We start from the raw sequence: 16,527 nt of genomic DNA on the forward strand, positions 1-16,527 counted from the left end.
GGAATCCAAGGAGGTCAGTGTTAGTCGGGACTACAGTGGCTGTTAGTCATGACTCTGGGCATCTGATAATTCAGTGAGTCAGGTCTTGACCTCCATAGGATAGTGTGAGTTATATAACTCACTGACTCTGACTGTAGATGGATGGTAATGCCTCATCTTCCTTCCTTCCTTCCTTCCTTCCTTCCTTCTTTCCTTCCTTTTTGGACTGCCCTAAAATCATTGACATTCAATCTGTAGTTTCAAGTCTTCTTCAATCCAGCATTTAGTACATTATGGTCCATTTAGAGTCCAACAGACCAGAAAGCAGGGGATGCTTTAGGGGGCGGGGCTATCTGCTGATTGACAGGTCGCTACCACGCTACCAATGCTAGTTAGCTACTAAGATGACTTCAACACTTAGCTGTCAAGTTGACCTTGAATTATGAAGCTAACTTTGTTAGCAGCTTCACACCAGAATCCACATGGATCCAGATCCAGTAGGGTGCTGCTCGGGGCCGCTCTGATGCTTGTGTTAATCAGATCCACCCGTCGCTCCTCCACAGTCCAAATATGGTCACTTCCTTCACTGGTTGCAAAAAATCCCAAATGGCGGTGGCCAAAACCGTAGTCCACAAACCAACGGGTGATGTCACTACATGCATATACACCATCAATGTTGCTAGCGTTACTTTTACTGGAAAAAATACATTCAGTAACCCTAGTTTCAATATTGAACTGAATGAATTGAATGTATTGGTTCATGTCTAGTTTTTTTACTTCATCCATTCATATTCTGTTAATTCCATGTGTGGCACGTTATTCACTGTTTACATGTTAACACAATGATAGGAGAGAAGCAGAGCTCGTCGTTCCATCCCCAATGTAAACCTGAAGCTTCAGTCCCAGCTGTGACTCAACAGTTCCTATTGGCTCAGCTGGTGCTGCAGGGAGGGCCGGAGAATGCCGAGAGTATTACTTTGCCTGCTTTTCTTCAAGAATAAGACATAATGGCTGTAATAAGGGGATGATAGACATATTTCCCAGTTCTTGGCAGCAGTGACTGTTTTCTGTTACCGACCCTTCCCTTCACTGACCCGATTTATCTGATTAATGCCATGATCTAATCATCCAGTGCTGTCTCATTTGAAGCAGCTCTACAGAGGCAGAGTGTGAGGGACGCTCTGAAAGCACAACCCCGACCCATCTGAGTAAAAGGAAGGTGTGTGTGCCTACGTACGGGGCTGTGATTAAGGGAAGCGCTCGCTTCTTGCTGTAGGTGGGTGGAGAGCTGTCTCAGTCCATCTTTGCTCCTTTCCAAACATGGTCAAATTACAGTCCAAATATAGTAAACCAATGCAGCTCTTACTTTTGAGGCATTTAGGTGTTGGAGGCCTGGTAGAGACTCTCCTGTCCTGTTCTCTGTGTGTGTTATTTAAAAAGTGCACACGGCAGTAGCATCGTGGCCTGGTTTGCCTTACTAGGACAAGCCAACATGCAGTCATCAGCGAAGCAGGAGGGTTTATTCAAACTCCCACTTGCCTTAAAAAAAAAAGAAAAACCTAACATCCCAGTTACAGCATGTTCCTGTTGCCTAGCAACCAGCTGGGTCTTGAGAGAGGAGAGGCATCATAGATGTGTGTGCACATGGACTGCTGCTTCCCCATCCCCCCTGAGAAGCTCACAACCTCACAGCCATGTAACAGAGTATCACACACAGCGAGTCCCGTCGCTGCTGAACATCAGAGACGCCGCACACAAGGAACGGAGCGTACCATTATTTATTACTGGACACATATGGCAACATATGATTTGTTGTTATAGATCATTTACACACACAAGCACGATGAAAAATGACATTAGACGTGATAAAGTTCATGGTCTTTTATTTGAAAAAAAAAATAAAGACTAGCATGTACAACTTGGAATGAATGTAAACTGAACTCAGACGAACAGTTGCGAGGACCGGTGTGCTGACACTCCTAACAGCATGCGCCGCGAACACAGTACACCTCTCACTATGCCCTCGTCTGAGTCGAGAAACAGAAGAAGAAAAAAGAAAAGTGAAGGCCAGTGATTCTCTCTTGCAAGAAAAGAGGACAGAAACTCCATCTCAGCGAGTAAAGAAAAAGAAAAAAATAGAAAGCTCACCGTAAGACTCTTTAAGTCCTCCCTCCTTTAAAAGGGCAGGACGCACAACTACTAAGATGGCCGTCCAAATAACATAACAAAAACAAAAGAACATGCCAAACATTTGAAAATGTATTTTTTGTACATTGTTTTTTTCTCTTTTTATCTAGCATACAATTAAGTCCCATTCCACTTTAACGCTTGAGTTAGAACCTGGTATACTCTCTCATCTTAACAGTACAGGGTTCCTCTTCAAATACAAAAAAACTGTACCAAACCAACAAGAGGACAGCTTATAGTGGAATCAGCACGCTCTGGTAGCCCGGAGGAGGGATGGGGAGGCGCGGGGTTAGTGCTCCGGTCTCAAGCTGCATGCATGAAGAACAGAAAACAGACAGAAAGAAGAGATGGCCAGCCCAGACATTTACCACCAGCAAATGGAACTGGAAGGAGTTCGCCAAATGCCGTCGCTTGAGTCTGAAGGTAGTAGTTACAGGGTTTGTTGTTATTATTATTTTTACTCGTTAAGTACTGATGCTAAACTGATCTCCGGGGGGAGGGGACAGGATCACTAACCATCATTTTCATGCAGATATTTTTTGTATATTTTTATATTTTTCCTGTGTGGACAGAAGGATATTTTATTTCAACATTCAATTATTTTCTATACAGAAACAGTATGAATAAATGAACATTTTTTCCCAAGAGGTAAGTAAAACATTTTGATTTTTTTTTTTCCTTTTTTTTCTTCTAAGAGGGGGACAGGACGGGTGGGCGAGCTTCACTTTGCAGTCATCATCTGTACAAACTCTGCAGAGGGACGAAGAGAGAGGACAAAAGACAATAAGGACATGGGGTTTGAGTAGGAGCAGTCACCTGCGTAATTGTTAAATGCTTTATTCATTTTTTTTTAATCAACTTGAGCAGGTTCAGAACACACAACCTAATTAGTGTCCCCTTTCAGAACAGCCACCACATTCATCTCATTAAGCCTATTTGATTAAAAAGCTCTTGCATTGTTCTTTTGTTTGTGCACGGCGATATGCACACGCACATACAATGAAAAGTAAAAAATAAATAAGAGAAAGCTTTCATGTGCCGAGTACATATTCTGTCTGTGGGACAATGGGAGTATAGAAGTAGGACACTTTCAGCCAGGACTTATGGACTGTTCATAATATATCAACAGCCTTCTAGAAAATGAGCGCAGTCTCTCGTGTGATGTGCCAAGAGAGCGACAGTAGGGGGAAGGGAGCGGGAGGACGCAAGGAAGAGAGTGTAAAGCTCCTGGCACACTGATGATGATGATTCAGAAGGATACCTTTCTCCCATCTCTGTTTCAGCAGGCTCCTTCTAATAACTAATATTATGTGTGGCTGGCTTGTCTTGCAGTCACCCTCAGAGAAATACACAGCTTGGAAAATGAAGTGCTCCGGTCCCTGTTTAATAAAAACCTACACCATGGCCTAGAAACCAAAGCTGTGCACCGGGACGTCTTTATTTTACCTTCGTAGTTGACCTGTCCGTCTCCGTCAATGTCTGCTTCTCTGATCATCTCGTCCACCTCCTCGTCCGTTAGCTTCTCTCCCAGGTTCGTCATGACGTGACGGAGCTCTGCAGCGCTGATGTAGCCGTTACCGTCCTGGAAAACATTCAGCACACGATCAAACGTGAAACCGAACCAAAAATCCCACAGGCTAACAACTCACAGTGGAAGAATTCCCAGGAGAACTATAAACGAGGAGCTGTGCCATCAGGTGGGCAGGAAGTTGGAAACTCATTTTATTAACTTATTTCCCCATCAGGTAAAACTCTATTTACCACGAGCCTGGCCTGCCTTCAACCTCATAATGCTCATTTCAAAAGATTCTGATGAAAATGAAGCTAAAATGTTTCCCAAGCATACAAACCGTTGCATCTCCTTATACTGTAACAACCTTTATTTACCTTGTCAAATACCCGGAAGGCCTCGCGGATCTCCTCCTCACTGTCTGTGTCCTTCATTTTTCTGGCCATCATGGTCAGAAACTCCGGGAAGTCGATGGTTCCATTACCTGGAATGGGTGATCAATAAGGCACATTTAATCAGCAAAAATTGCAGATTAAACTTAAAAGCAAACTCAGATAAGTAGATAATATAATCCAGCATTTAGCTGATGAAATTCAGAGAGGACTGGAGGACTTAATATTCATTTAGTCGTCTTGTTTTGCCCGTGTGTGTGACACTAGCGTTTACATTATCCTATGGGGCATAACTTCTCTCTAGAGGCCAACCTGGCAGAGAGGGGAGCAGTCCTTAAGTATTTGAGTATAAGCCTCCTTCCTGTGATTAACACAGCTACCACAGGCTGAGAGGAGGAGGGATGTATGTGGGCTTCCTCCTCAGGGAAGCCCTGTGGAGATGGTGCATACGTTATACACAGCAGGAAAGCAGGGGAACCCGGGCCCAGTCATCCATACTGGAGACGTATAGTATAGCATGCAGATTGGCCTTCAAGGAGCCTGGCTGGATAAATCACCTTTCCTGCTCCCCTGTCACAAACCCTAGCTAGAGCTGAAGGAGGGGAAGGGAGAAGACCAATAAGGGTTGGAGAGCAGTAATCCATCCTCCATGTCCGCTTTTATCCACCCATAAGTCCTTTTTTGTCCCTTCCCCTGCTATACTGGTGCCACATGTATGTGTGCGGTCGGATCAATATACATGTTAGTGTTGTCAGACAGGATTACCAGAGGATCAGACCCTCTTGACAGAGGAAGGATCTATGAGGGACTCAGCAGCTCACCATCTGCAACCACAGGAGGGCGGATGAGAAGGCTGGCAGGGGAATCGAATGGTGCTAAAGTCTGCTTTTATGAAGAGCTCGAGATGTTGGGAGGAAATGTGGCGGTGCTTCAAAATTAAAAACGGACCAAAAACATGTCAGGGGATTGAAGAGAAGGTCAGGGACACCGAGGGCAAAGTACCCAGGAGGATTAGCCAAGGGGTGGGACGGATGGGGTGGAGGGATTGTATGCAGATTAACCAATGATAGAGCACGCCTCAGAGAGCGAGGGAGAGAATGGATGTGTGTGTGTGTGTGTGTGTGTGTGTGTGTGTGTGTGTGTGTGTGTGTGTGTGTGTGTGTGTGTGTGTGTGTGTAACGAAAAGGGATGCAGTAATGTGATGGGGCAGATGGTGATCTCATAGCCCGGGGTAACAATCTAAGGACCTGTTATCTAACACACAGAGACAGCCAGCAGCACCAAGGGAACACATTCTGCCACGGGGGGCTGGGAGGGAGGCTGAGGGGGGGCGTCCCAGTCTAGAAGGGCAGGAACTGGAAAACCATCATCTGAGGGGGACAATGACTAGAGAAGCCCTCCAGCAATATCTGCTCAAATGCACCTCGAGCCAGCTGCTGCTGCCGTGGAGGAGGGAGGGATGGACTCAAGGAGGGATGAAGATAGGGAGGAAGGCGGGAAAGAGAGAAAATGGTGGGAGGGAAACAGAGAGAGGGAGGGAGGGAGTGGGCGGTAGAGAGGGAGATGGAGCTGAGGGAGCTGTGAGGAGAATATAAGGAGTGAACCGAGTGGGAGATGGTGCGATTACACATAAGAGGTGCTGACGCAAACTACGGAAGGCTGAGGCGTCTCAGCGCTCGTATGTGTGGTCATCGCTTTTCCTGTATCATGAAGCCAACTTCCATCCCTGAGAGAGGAATGAAGCGCAGCGTTGTGTAACGATGACGAGTGAGGTGCTCTGACTAAAGTTCATATTCTGGTCATACGGTTAATTGATCCCATTTCATCTTTTACATATCTGAGCTGAGCATGGTCGGTTAACCAGCCCGTCTATGCGTTCAGGAAGGCATGGCTGTTTCCACATCTGTGTGGCTGGAAGATAAACAGCTGCCGTTCCATTTCATACTGTAACTCACACTGGTCATGAATCGTGGCTTGGCTTTTACAATCAAATAGCCAAGAGACTATTTCTTTTAACAGCTCTCTGTCCATCAGAAGCCTCCTGTCCTCTCTTCCATTCAGTGACACTTTGCCGTAGCCTCCTTGTTTGGTAAATAAAGCTGATTTTCAATGGACCGGCTGACATCCCATGGCTGCCGATGTGGGTACTGGATGTGCGGAGCGCAGAGAGGCCTTATGTAACCACTTTTATTTTCCATTACTAGCTTCATTGCTGTCTGACCTAGATTGCATCAGCCAAGGGAGGCAGAGGCAGAACAAGGGGATGTTAGTGATGGTGTGTGTGTGTGTGTGTGTGTGTGTGTGTGTGTGTGTGTGCGTGTGTGTGTGTGTGTGTGTGTGTTCCTGGTGTAATGAGGGGGAGGGTGCTGGCGATGGTGGGAGGATGTTTCAATAAAGGGGCAGTGAAGCTGCGGTGGAATTGATTTCTCCTAATCGATGCGGTCCCATATAGGAAACCCTGTAAGCCGTCAGAGCAGCGGCGGGGTGAAGCCCTCTGACAGCTAACATCCTCCACTCTGATGCCCAAGGACGGTCGGTTTGGGAGCTACCAGCCACCTTCTCACACTCCTTTCTCTCACTCTCTTTTTTCTGTCTCTTGTTCGCTCTATCACGCTCTTTCATTCACGGCACCTTTGGGAGACACTGCGATGGAGGATCCAGACTCGGTGAACCTCCGTTCATACAAGAATCGGCCTGAATTAAGGCCCTCAGCATTAGGCATGGGACATGAATATTATACATATTATATATATATATTTTAATTCCAGGACGTGGAATAATGCCAAAATAATTTCAATTAATGATATTATTCCAATAAACATGAAAATATGCTTAAAACTCTTAAATGGCACCAAAACATGCTGGAACCACTTTACATTTAGTTAACAAACTAATATTTTTATTGCGCCAATACCTTTTTATTTATATTAACATATATTTTAGGGAAAAACAATCAAACACATAGATGATCATAAATGATAAGGTTACATCGATAAAATACAAATAAATAAAACTAATTTTTAAAAAGGCATTATTTTTCACGTCTCCACCATGAGAGTGAGTTAGACAGCGTCTTCAAGTCACTCGTGACGATAGTCTCGATTTTTCTGCTAACGGATGTTCAAACAACCCACTGTGAGTGTTTTCATCGTGGTCTGGAGCAACAACTACAGTCTTCTGACACTTAGCCTGCTCTACTCACCACCATATCCCTGACATGAGTCCACGATGATGGAGCTGAACACACAGTGACTAAACTGCTGACAGGGCGACGCGTCATGTGAAAGTAAAGCTGGCCGGACAGTTGGCCTGGACAGTTGGTTGACAGTTGGTAGAAAAGGGAAGGGGGGGCATTAACAGCAGCGATGTGTTTGGAGATGGGCAGTAAATGGATGCTTTATTTAATCCATCAGTAACAGAGGTTTCACCACTGAAAGCATGCAACCAAACTGCAGTGTGGAATTATGGTTCCATTCCTCTAAAATGGCTGAAATGAATGCATAAATCTCCTAAACAACTGTAGCACCTGGCGTTGAGCGAAACTAAATTTACTGTGAGTCATTTCACTAATTAGAAACGGGGGCGTGAGCAGGAAAGGATCAGTTAAACTGCTGATGGGAACAGAATGGCATCACCTTATTAACCTAAATATCAAAACCCTTCCTACTCGCTTATGATAAATCCGAGTACAATTACCAATTAAGCTCCTTTTTTAATACATTTTGCCAGTAAATGAAGACAGACGTGTGCACTCAGTATTTATCCAGCGACACATTTTCACCTGCCTGGATAGAAAACCAGAAAACCACAAAATAGATGTACATCACTGCTTCTGTGTAAAGCCAGACACTTCTAGCAACCTACGATGGTTTAGTCCACACTTGTGATCAGCAGAAATGATAAGTGTTCAGGTTTTCTGATCCTAAACCTCTTTAAACATTGTCATTTTGGTCCAATCAGAGAATCTACTGGCTCTACGTCCTTATTTGAAGGCAGCAGGGATCTTACTTCCTACTGTGCACCTACCCATTAGTTGTTTTTCAATTTGTCCATTAATCTAACAACTCATTTATTGATTCTTCTAAAGATTATTTTTTAGATTCCAGATTCATATAACAATACATTTTCAAGATTTAAAATTAATATTATGATTTAATATCATAAACATCAGGTTAATGTTTTATTTAATCATCTTCTCTTATAAATAAAGAAATGTAAAAAGATAATAAAGCCATAAAGTCGTCAGTGTTTTACTTATTTGACTTAAAATGTAAAATAGTTATGACGTGGATTGATTTCCTCACTGGAGTAATATAAAGTTGAGATGATCAAATGTATTTTTGCATCAGTGTGGGGAAATAAGATTAATACGATTTACAGTATGTAACGTTGGTTTAAGACATTTTCTCACTCACTCAAAGTCAACAGAAAATCCATCCATCCATCCATTTTCTACCGCTTATCCTGTATTTAGGGTCACGGGGGGGCTGGAGCCAATCCCAGCTGTCATTGGGCGAAGGCAGGGTTCACCCTGGACAGGTCGCCAGTCTATCACAGGGCTGACATGTAGAGACAAACAACCATTCACGCTCACATTCACACCTACGGGCAATTTAGAGTCACCAATTAACCTATCTCCATCTTGCATGTCTTTGGACTGTGGGAGGAAGCCGGAGAAGCCGGAGAGAACCCACGCTCACACGGGGAGAACATACAAACTCAACAGAAAATATAAAATACAAATATATGGGTTGTAAGGTTGTGTAACCATAACAACAGACGTGCAGAAAATCATTTTGAAGTGACTACTGCTAGTCGAAACATGCTTGTTGATCTTTTTCTGGGATCAAAGAGTAAACAGTCCTGCTGTGATGAGCCACTTCCTGTGTGGAGAGCTGATAGAGCAGGACGTCGTTGGGTCTTGTCTAAAATACCACACTTCAGAGGGTTTTTAACTGGGAATATCGTTCCTGTAATCGATGCTGTTGATTACTGTTGATAAAGTCAAGTAAGCATACTGACCGTCAGCGTCCACCTCATTGATCATGTCCTGCAGCTCCGCCTCTGTGGGGTTCTGTCCCAGCGACCTCATGACGGTGCCGAGCTCTTTGGTGGTGATGGTGCCGTCACCGTCCTTGTCGAATAAGGAGAAAGCCTCCTTGAACTCTGGCGGGTGGAGGGAGGAGTGAGAGGTTAGACTACAGTTAGCAGAGCGGGTTATGTCAGGTGGGAAAGGTTCACCCGTCCCTTGTTACTAAAGAGGCTGTGTTAACTAACAACATACTGGTCTGTAAATTGGCCCACATGATCAAGGACAGAAGTTGTGAATGTGCCGAGCTCTGAAAGTGGCCTCATGTCATACACAGCGACCTTATCTCTCACTGTGAAAAAAACCCCCCACACATTTCAAGCTGAAAACCAGATTTTTTTTCAATATGTGCAGCAGCTTGTAGGAGCAGACCTCTAAACTCCGGGCTGTAAAAAGCACCCAGAGAAGTGGCGGAAACCGGGAGCATTAGCCTTGGAGCCTTAGCACAAGCTAATTAGCCACTGAGGGGGTTTAACCGAGAAGAAACTGCACGGCCTCTAGTTTTAGTACGAATTTATCAAGAATATCAATGTGCCTCAATGATTGAAACTACTCATAAGCTCGCCTAGAAAACTGTCTATCATCGTGGTTTAATGGGTTTTACTCCCGACATGCTGTAAATGCTTCTTCTTCTTCTTCTTTCCTGTTCATTTTGAAAAGCTAATGATCAACCAAGGGAGTGGCAATGTTTCTTTTGAATGCTCTCCCATAAGTGATGTGGAGGCAACCAGAGCAGCTAATGAGGCCAACATGACAGAGTAGATCTGTGAAGAAAGGCTATGAGGGAGAGGGAAGGAGAAAACAGATGTTCCTACCTGCGATCTGCTCCTCTGTTAGTTGGTCAGCCTGTGGTTGGAAAAAAAAAAGATGGGGGTTACAAACTAACATTTCTCGACAAGGCAGCTATTACAAATCCCAAACTGCTGCGTCATCACATTCCTCATCGTCCTCACCAGCCAACCACTCGGCTGACAACCTCCACCGTGTCCAGAGGCCTCAGATGGAATCTGCTCTGGTTTACTAATGATATGTTTGGACCTGCAGATTTCTTAACTAAATGGTATTTTCTTCTCCAAGCAGAGCTAAAGCGGACATGTTGCTGTAGTCTTTAATGCCAACTGGACTCCACCTTCACTCTAATCTAATTTGATTGAGAATCGGTTCATCAGACTTGGCTCTAGCTGAGACGTTATCAAGATGTCTTTTAAAGGTTGCGTTTGGTTGACGGGCAGCTGGAAGGCTGCCACATAGTGAGTGAGAGCGTTCATGTCCAGCCGATGTGTGACAGTAGGGGGGGCCGCCTGGCCAACGTGATGCGAGATTCAAACGGATGAAGTGGCGTCTCCAGACCGAATGTTAGGCGGGTTGTTTCAGGACAGTTTCCATGGTCATCCAAAGAGACAAAGGGCCTGCTGGGTAGGCGTACACTGACTCCCTGCACTAGCTGGGGCTCTGATGTGATAGTGACTCATGCTTTAAATGGTTTTCAGTGGTCATCCAGTGCCAGGCCTTCTACAAACAGGGATCCAGCTCCTTGCTGAAGGAGCTACTGTTTTTTAGCAAATGCCCTCAGCAGCAAAGTGGGAATACAACACTTTCCAACCAAATAACTCCCACAGGTAGTCATGAGATTATGAACATTACATGTCACCATTATCCTGCCAAAATAATATTATCCTGAGAATCATCAAGCTTACACTCTTAACATGGCACTGAAACATACTGGGATCACTTTACATTAGTTAACATCTCAGAGAAGATGTTTGAATGAATATCCCTTGTAGTGAAAAACAATCTGAAATAAGATCATAAATCAAGTCTCCCCGTATAAATAAACAATAAATAATAATGCATTATTACTATTTTTCACTTCTCTACCATCATAGCAGGTTAGACAGCTTTATTGTGACTATATTTGCCATGGTTTATTTATTGCGAGTGCTTTTCATCCACAATAAAATCATACATCACCCCGTCCCTGCCCACCGGGACCCTCCCATCCTGCTTCATGAAAAGAGGAGTTTCTTAAATAATTCTTGCAAATAAACCACGCCGACATGCTTGTGCTGGCAGTCAACATGAGTCCCTCTTAATGACATCCTTCCTTCCCATGTTTCCTGTTAATTAGTCAGAGCTCTTCCTCCAGCCTATCACCATGTTCATGGGTTTGTTCAAGCAATCCGGCCACAAAGCCATCCTTAAATCCACGTTTGGAGATGAGGATATTTTATTATGCAAGTCAAGCCAGTACATTGAATTCGACTGGGTTAGACTGGATACGATCTAGCAGATGACACACTGCGAGCTGACATTTAACTTTTAAAAACAAGAGACCCCCCATGACTGGAGTGGAGCAGCCAGAGGCTGGATTGATCCAGCCAGCGAGGGCTTTCATGGATAACATCAGCAGCGCTCATACAATTAGCTCAGACATGATTCATTGCTTTTCTTCTCCCTCCCTACACCTTCTTCCTGTCTCCACTTTCATCAATGACTATCGGAAATGTCAAGAGACGCAACGACTCTGCTGAGGCAACATACCACCCAGCTTGACCAACATTCTCTGTCACATCGGTGTAGTTTCTGGGAGCCACGGGACGATAGGAACATTCATGATAGAAGCATTTATCAGGGGTAAAACATGTCTTTAAAAGAACACTATTATACTATAATTTCCATCACCAGTATAATCGTAAAAATGTCCATCGCGTGACTTGAAAAAGCTATCTAGATTGTTATCATGGTAGAAGTAAAAAAACAATGTAAATCGATACAAAGTCAATGTAAATCAGGCTCTATTTTTCACTTTTATGATTATCCTGACGATGTAAATTTACCATCACCTAATTGCAAATGTATATTCTACATAATAAAATTGTGATATTGTCCCAGCCCTAGTTCTAGTGTACCTTCCTCCATGTGTTCATTTCTCTCTCTTCTCTGTTGGCTCCCTTACTTTCTTTAGTCAGCCTCTTTGTCACACTGTGTGGCTCCTGCCATATCTTTGCCATCTCCTTCTGTCCCCTGCTGTCTCCCTAAGTGGACTGGGTGTTGGGTTTGGTGACTCAGTGCTATGGATCCTCCCCTGGCTTCGGCCCAAGCTGCTGGAGCCTCACTGTGCTGCTGCACCACCAGGTCCACCCCTTCCCTCTCTCCCTTTTCCTTCTTCTTTCTGTGGCACTCGGGAGTAAGCATGGGACAATTTCATTTCAAATTTTTATTTTTTATTTTACGTTAAATGTATTTAGCATTTATTATGCAGAGACCGTATGATTTATGATCACCTAATTTAAGATTGTTCAATTGTTTTGCACTAAAAAGGCAGTTCACTGTGTGTTAATAAATAATAAAATAGAACAATTTGTTTTTTAACTAAATGTAATGCCATTTTTAAGCATTTTAATCATACTTTTATGAATATCGGGAGGATGTCGTGAATCTCAATTATTTTGGCCAGGATAATGGTGACATGACATTTTCCTATTGTCCATGCCTATCACGGAGAGTGCTCATCCATTTTAGTGAAAAGCAAATATTCAAACCATTTTAAATAAGGTAATAATAAATGTTAATGTCTTGCTGCATAAATAAAATAAATGGGTGGGTCTATTTATTACAGGCTACTTCCTGTATTTTTCAACCAGACTCTATTTTTCACTTCTCCACCATAATAGTGAAGACATACATGACGTTACTTATGATTATACCATTATTCACCATAATCAACTTATTGTCAGGATGTTTTATCCCAAAGTGCGATACAGATTTCACATCGCCCCATTCCTAGTTTGGATTTACCAACTCCTCCTCCAGTCCTCTCCCCTCTGTGTGTCCCCTCTGTCTCTCTATACACTATATATAAATTAATTAATTAATGCATGTTCAGAGGAAACTCCCTGTGATTCACCAGCCACAGTGCTCTATGGACAGGGTTGTTCCCTGCCAGGCGTATAACAGCTTGTGGAGGACTAGGACTGTGAGAGGTTGGTGATCGGGGCTCTGCTGGCAGCAGTTCGCTGCCACGAGTGGGTCAACCACTCCCTCTGTTGCCTGGGCAGCTGCCCCAGCAATGCGCTCCAAACAGGACCGTGGGAGGCAGGAGGCAGTTCACCGGGCCAGCGAGAAATATCTTGTGCTCTCAGTTGATGTTACACACCGTGCAAACCACACGGCACTGTTCACTGTTCACACTAGGTTCAACTAGATAGGGGAGGGGTGTAAGGGAACGGCAACGATTATCTGCATCAACGCTGTGGACACTTTTCAAATTGCTGATCTGTCACTGGGAGGTGCTCAAACAATCCCTGAAGTTCTCCTCTCTAGTCCCCAAGTGAAAGGCGCACAACCAGCTGTCAGTCTGACAGATGGGTGTGACACACACACACACACACACACACACACACACCCATTCATCCCAACACAAGCACTAACACAAAGAGTCAGTGTGGCACACACACTTCCTTTCTATAGCGGCACAGAGCGCTGAACAAGGCTGGACAAAGGACAGTGAGACCTCGGGGCTGGGCTGTGTCTGGGGGGGGGGTTGAGAGAGGATGGGTGTAAAAACACCACCCTCCCCACACCCTGCGGACACGGCCGGTCCACCATATGGCCGGGTGGTGGCAGGTGGAGGGGTACTTCTCTGCGCCGCTCCTAGACACTGGGAACATTGGACATGGCTAGGTGTTGCCGCCAAGCATATCAATTATTCACTGCAGTGGATCCGATGTCCTTCCAGTTACTAAACATGCATCAGCAAACAAGAGCGTAGCAGGAACAGGAGAGGGCCTGAGCGTTGTCCCACTACTTATTCGATACTTCCACCTCTATGGGGGTTGGTGGTTTCCACTTCAGCGGCGGTATTGATGCAGACAAGGGGCTTACGCCGGTGTTGAACTTTTCAGAGATGCCGATACGCAGGCTAACTTCCTTACAATTCAACGTTACACTCCAATTACTGCACCGCGTTGCAACATGAAACTACATTGCAGCTCGATACCATATATGGGATATTTGATGACAGCAGGGGGTGGGGGTCTCCAGCTCCTTGTCTCCCTCCCATGAATGATCTATCAGGCTTGATAATCAATGGACGAGTCTGAAGGCCTCTATACCACAGCCAGATCATTTCCACTTGGTAACGTGTGTGACATAACCAACGGAGGGGCTCCGTTTCATCAGCCCGATGCAGATGTCAGTGTGAAGTGTTTCTCCAACATCTGGTCAAACTGGTCAGAATGGTGCAGCAACGTGCCTCTTAATGCCCACCCAAACATATATATATATATATATATATATATATATATATATATATATATATATATATATATATATATATATATATTTTCACAGTAGCTGATGTGGATAGAGTAGACTCCGGAGCTGTGGGTGTTCTGCAGGACCACATAGAGCTTCACCAGTAGCACATTTGCATGACATCGAACATTTGCAAAGAGGCAACCAAATCAGCCGACATGAGAGAAACAGATAAGCCAGCCTGAGATAAACCCTCCGAGAAGCGCAGCCGCGTCTCCCGCGGTTCTACGAGCCTTTATGGCCCGCGGTGCTTATAACATTGTAATTACAGAATATGGTCCGTTTCCGTTGCGGAACACTGACGAGTTAAACAGCGCCATTCCCCCATCACGGCACGGCTCGGCTTTGAGCACAGCGATGGTGCAACAGAGAAAAGGGGAAGCAGCCAGCCCGTTGCCCGTTGAGAGGAGCGTCGTGTGCCGCGGTCGGACCCCGGGAATAACACCCGGACAGGGAGGTCTGTCCGGGAACACGGTGGCGCCGACAGGACCCGGTCCGCGGACGGACGAGGCTCGGATAACGTTGCCAACACGCCTGCGCTCTGAAGGCGGATTGTAAAATGCGCCCGAATGCGTTTATGGCTGCAGAATTATGCTGTAACGACCCAGAATAGCTTGCTCGTTATTCCGATACACTCGATCCAGTCCAAGAATTAACTCGATCCGCAGCACGCAGCCACGGAACCGCCACCGACCCGATATAGACGAACGCATAATAATGCTGCATGAATTGCGCAGTTATGAGGAAAAGTGGTCCCGTCCCAACCGAAGGTGAACGTGGTATTTCAGGGAAGAATCCGCAAACGCAGTCCAGCGCCAGGCTTCACGTTATCCCGGGGAACCAGCAAAGACAGCCGATATGCAGTTTGCGGGCGTTTTCACGCATCGCTCACAGCGGAATCAATGAGTGATAGCAAATCTACAGCCCGCGGAAACGGAAAAGGCATTTAGCTCCAGTGGCTTAACACTGACAATAAAACAAGCTTTCAAACAGTTAAAGCGCTTTTCTGACCGCAAAGAATGAATGGCGATACATACCATGTCGGATGGGTTGTGTGCTTGCTGGTCTGTGGAGGCAGACTAGGAGTGTGCTCGTTCCTTAGATGGAGTTCCACTGGCGGGTTATGAGTGTGTATATTGGCCGTGGCCAGAATGGGGATTGCCTGTGTATCCCTCCGCCAGACGAGCACTGATCACTCACTTCCTTATTACAATTCAGGGTTGCTGCAGCGGCGCAGGCCTCCAGCAGCAGAGCTGCCAATCACCGGGGTCAAAACGCCCGCAGTGCATCCTCGCGCTCATCTCACGTGACATGGCCGGGGATGTCTACTTCGTTGTCGCTAAACTCACCTTTGTAGGAAGCAAGACTCATTGACATGGTTACCTATATGACATGGGTAGATATGCAAACCACACAGAAGCTCCACAGGGGATCCAGCACATGTTGTGGTCATGCCTACTTTGTCATTGGCGTTGAAAGGCGTCTTGGGAGCTTTGAGGCCAAGTAGCAATGAAGCTGCACGGCCAAATAGTTATTGGTGTGTTATATTTGACACAAACACCAGAATAAACTTTGAGTGTGCAAAAAAAACTAGAGATGAACTGAGCCACCAGCCACCCTTATCATCCCATATGCAAATAAACAGGGTACACTAATGATATTTATCTAGAAAACTTGGCTAGTCTGTGAATTTCTTCCCAGTTTCCACTGCCTGAAGTCCTTGTAATATAAGGTCCCCATCATAGAAACACTCAACCAAATGTCACTGATGTGGATGATGGTGGGTATTTGGCAAAATGACTACAATCATTATTATAATGTATCAGTTAATTAGAAAACAATATAGCCACGTGTAGACGTTTTGAATACCACAACCAAACATGTAGGCTTGAAAAAAGGCAGACTGTGCCTTTAAAGTGGATCATGTCATTGTTAACAACTTCACAGAATAGATTTAAATAACTTCACGTTAAAAATCAAATCTCGAATGGCGCATTAGCTCCCATCCAATCCATCTCGTCTTCTAATTCCAGAGAGAGAGAGTTATATTCTTC

General features: G+C 44.9%; 1 protein-coding gene across 1 annotated transcript; it reads right to left on the minus strand.

Moving 5' to 3' along the window:
- Nucleotides 1–1,845: 1,845 nt before the first annotated feature.
- LOC311027208 (calmodulin-1) lies at nt 1,846–15,672 on the minus strand. Its single transcript, XM_084031112.1, has 6 exons — nt 15,511–15,672; nt 9,973–10,003; nt 9,091–9,234; nt 4,054–4,160; nt 3,613–3,748; nt 1,846–2,916 (listed from the first exon to the last, which is right to left on the minus strand). The coding sequence occupies exons 1-6, from the start codon at nt 15,511–15,513 to the stop codon at nt 2,888–2,890; spliced, it is 450 nt and encodes a 149-aa protein (XP_083887238.1). The 5' UTR covers nt 15,514–15,672; the 3' UTR covers nt 1,846–2,887.
- Nucleotides 15,673–16,527: the final 855 nt, after the last annotated feature.

This window comes from Eutrigla gurnardus, assembly GCF_963514095.1.
Source record: "Eutrigla gurnardus genome assembly, chromosome: 16".
Taxonomy (NCBI): Eukaryota; Metazoa; Chordata; class Actinopteri; order Perciformes; family Triglidae; genus Eutrigla; species Eutrigla gurnardus.

Excerpts from the sequence above, each read along its gene's own strand:
- LOC311027208 (XM_084031112.1), bottom strand. Across the intron at positions 4,161-9,090 it reads CAATGAGGTGGACGCTGACG|GTAATGGAACCATCGACTTC; the intron begins GTCAGTATGCTT and ends CACCCATTCCAG. Across the intron at positions 3,749-4,053 it reads CCTTCCGGGTATTTGACAAG|GACGGTAACGGCTACATCAG; the intron begins GTAAATAAAGGT and ends AATGTTTTCCAG.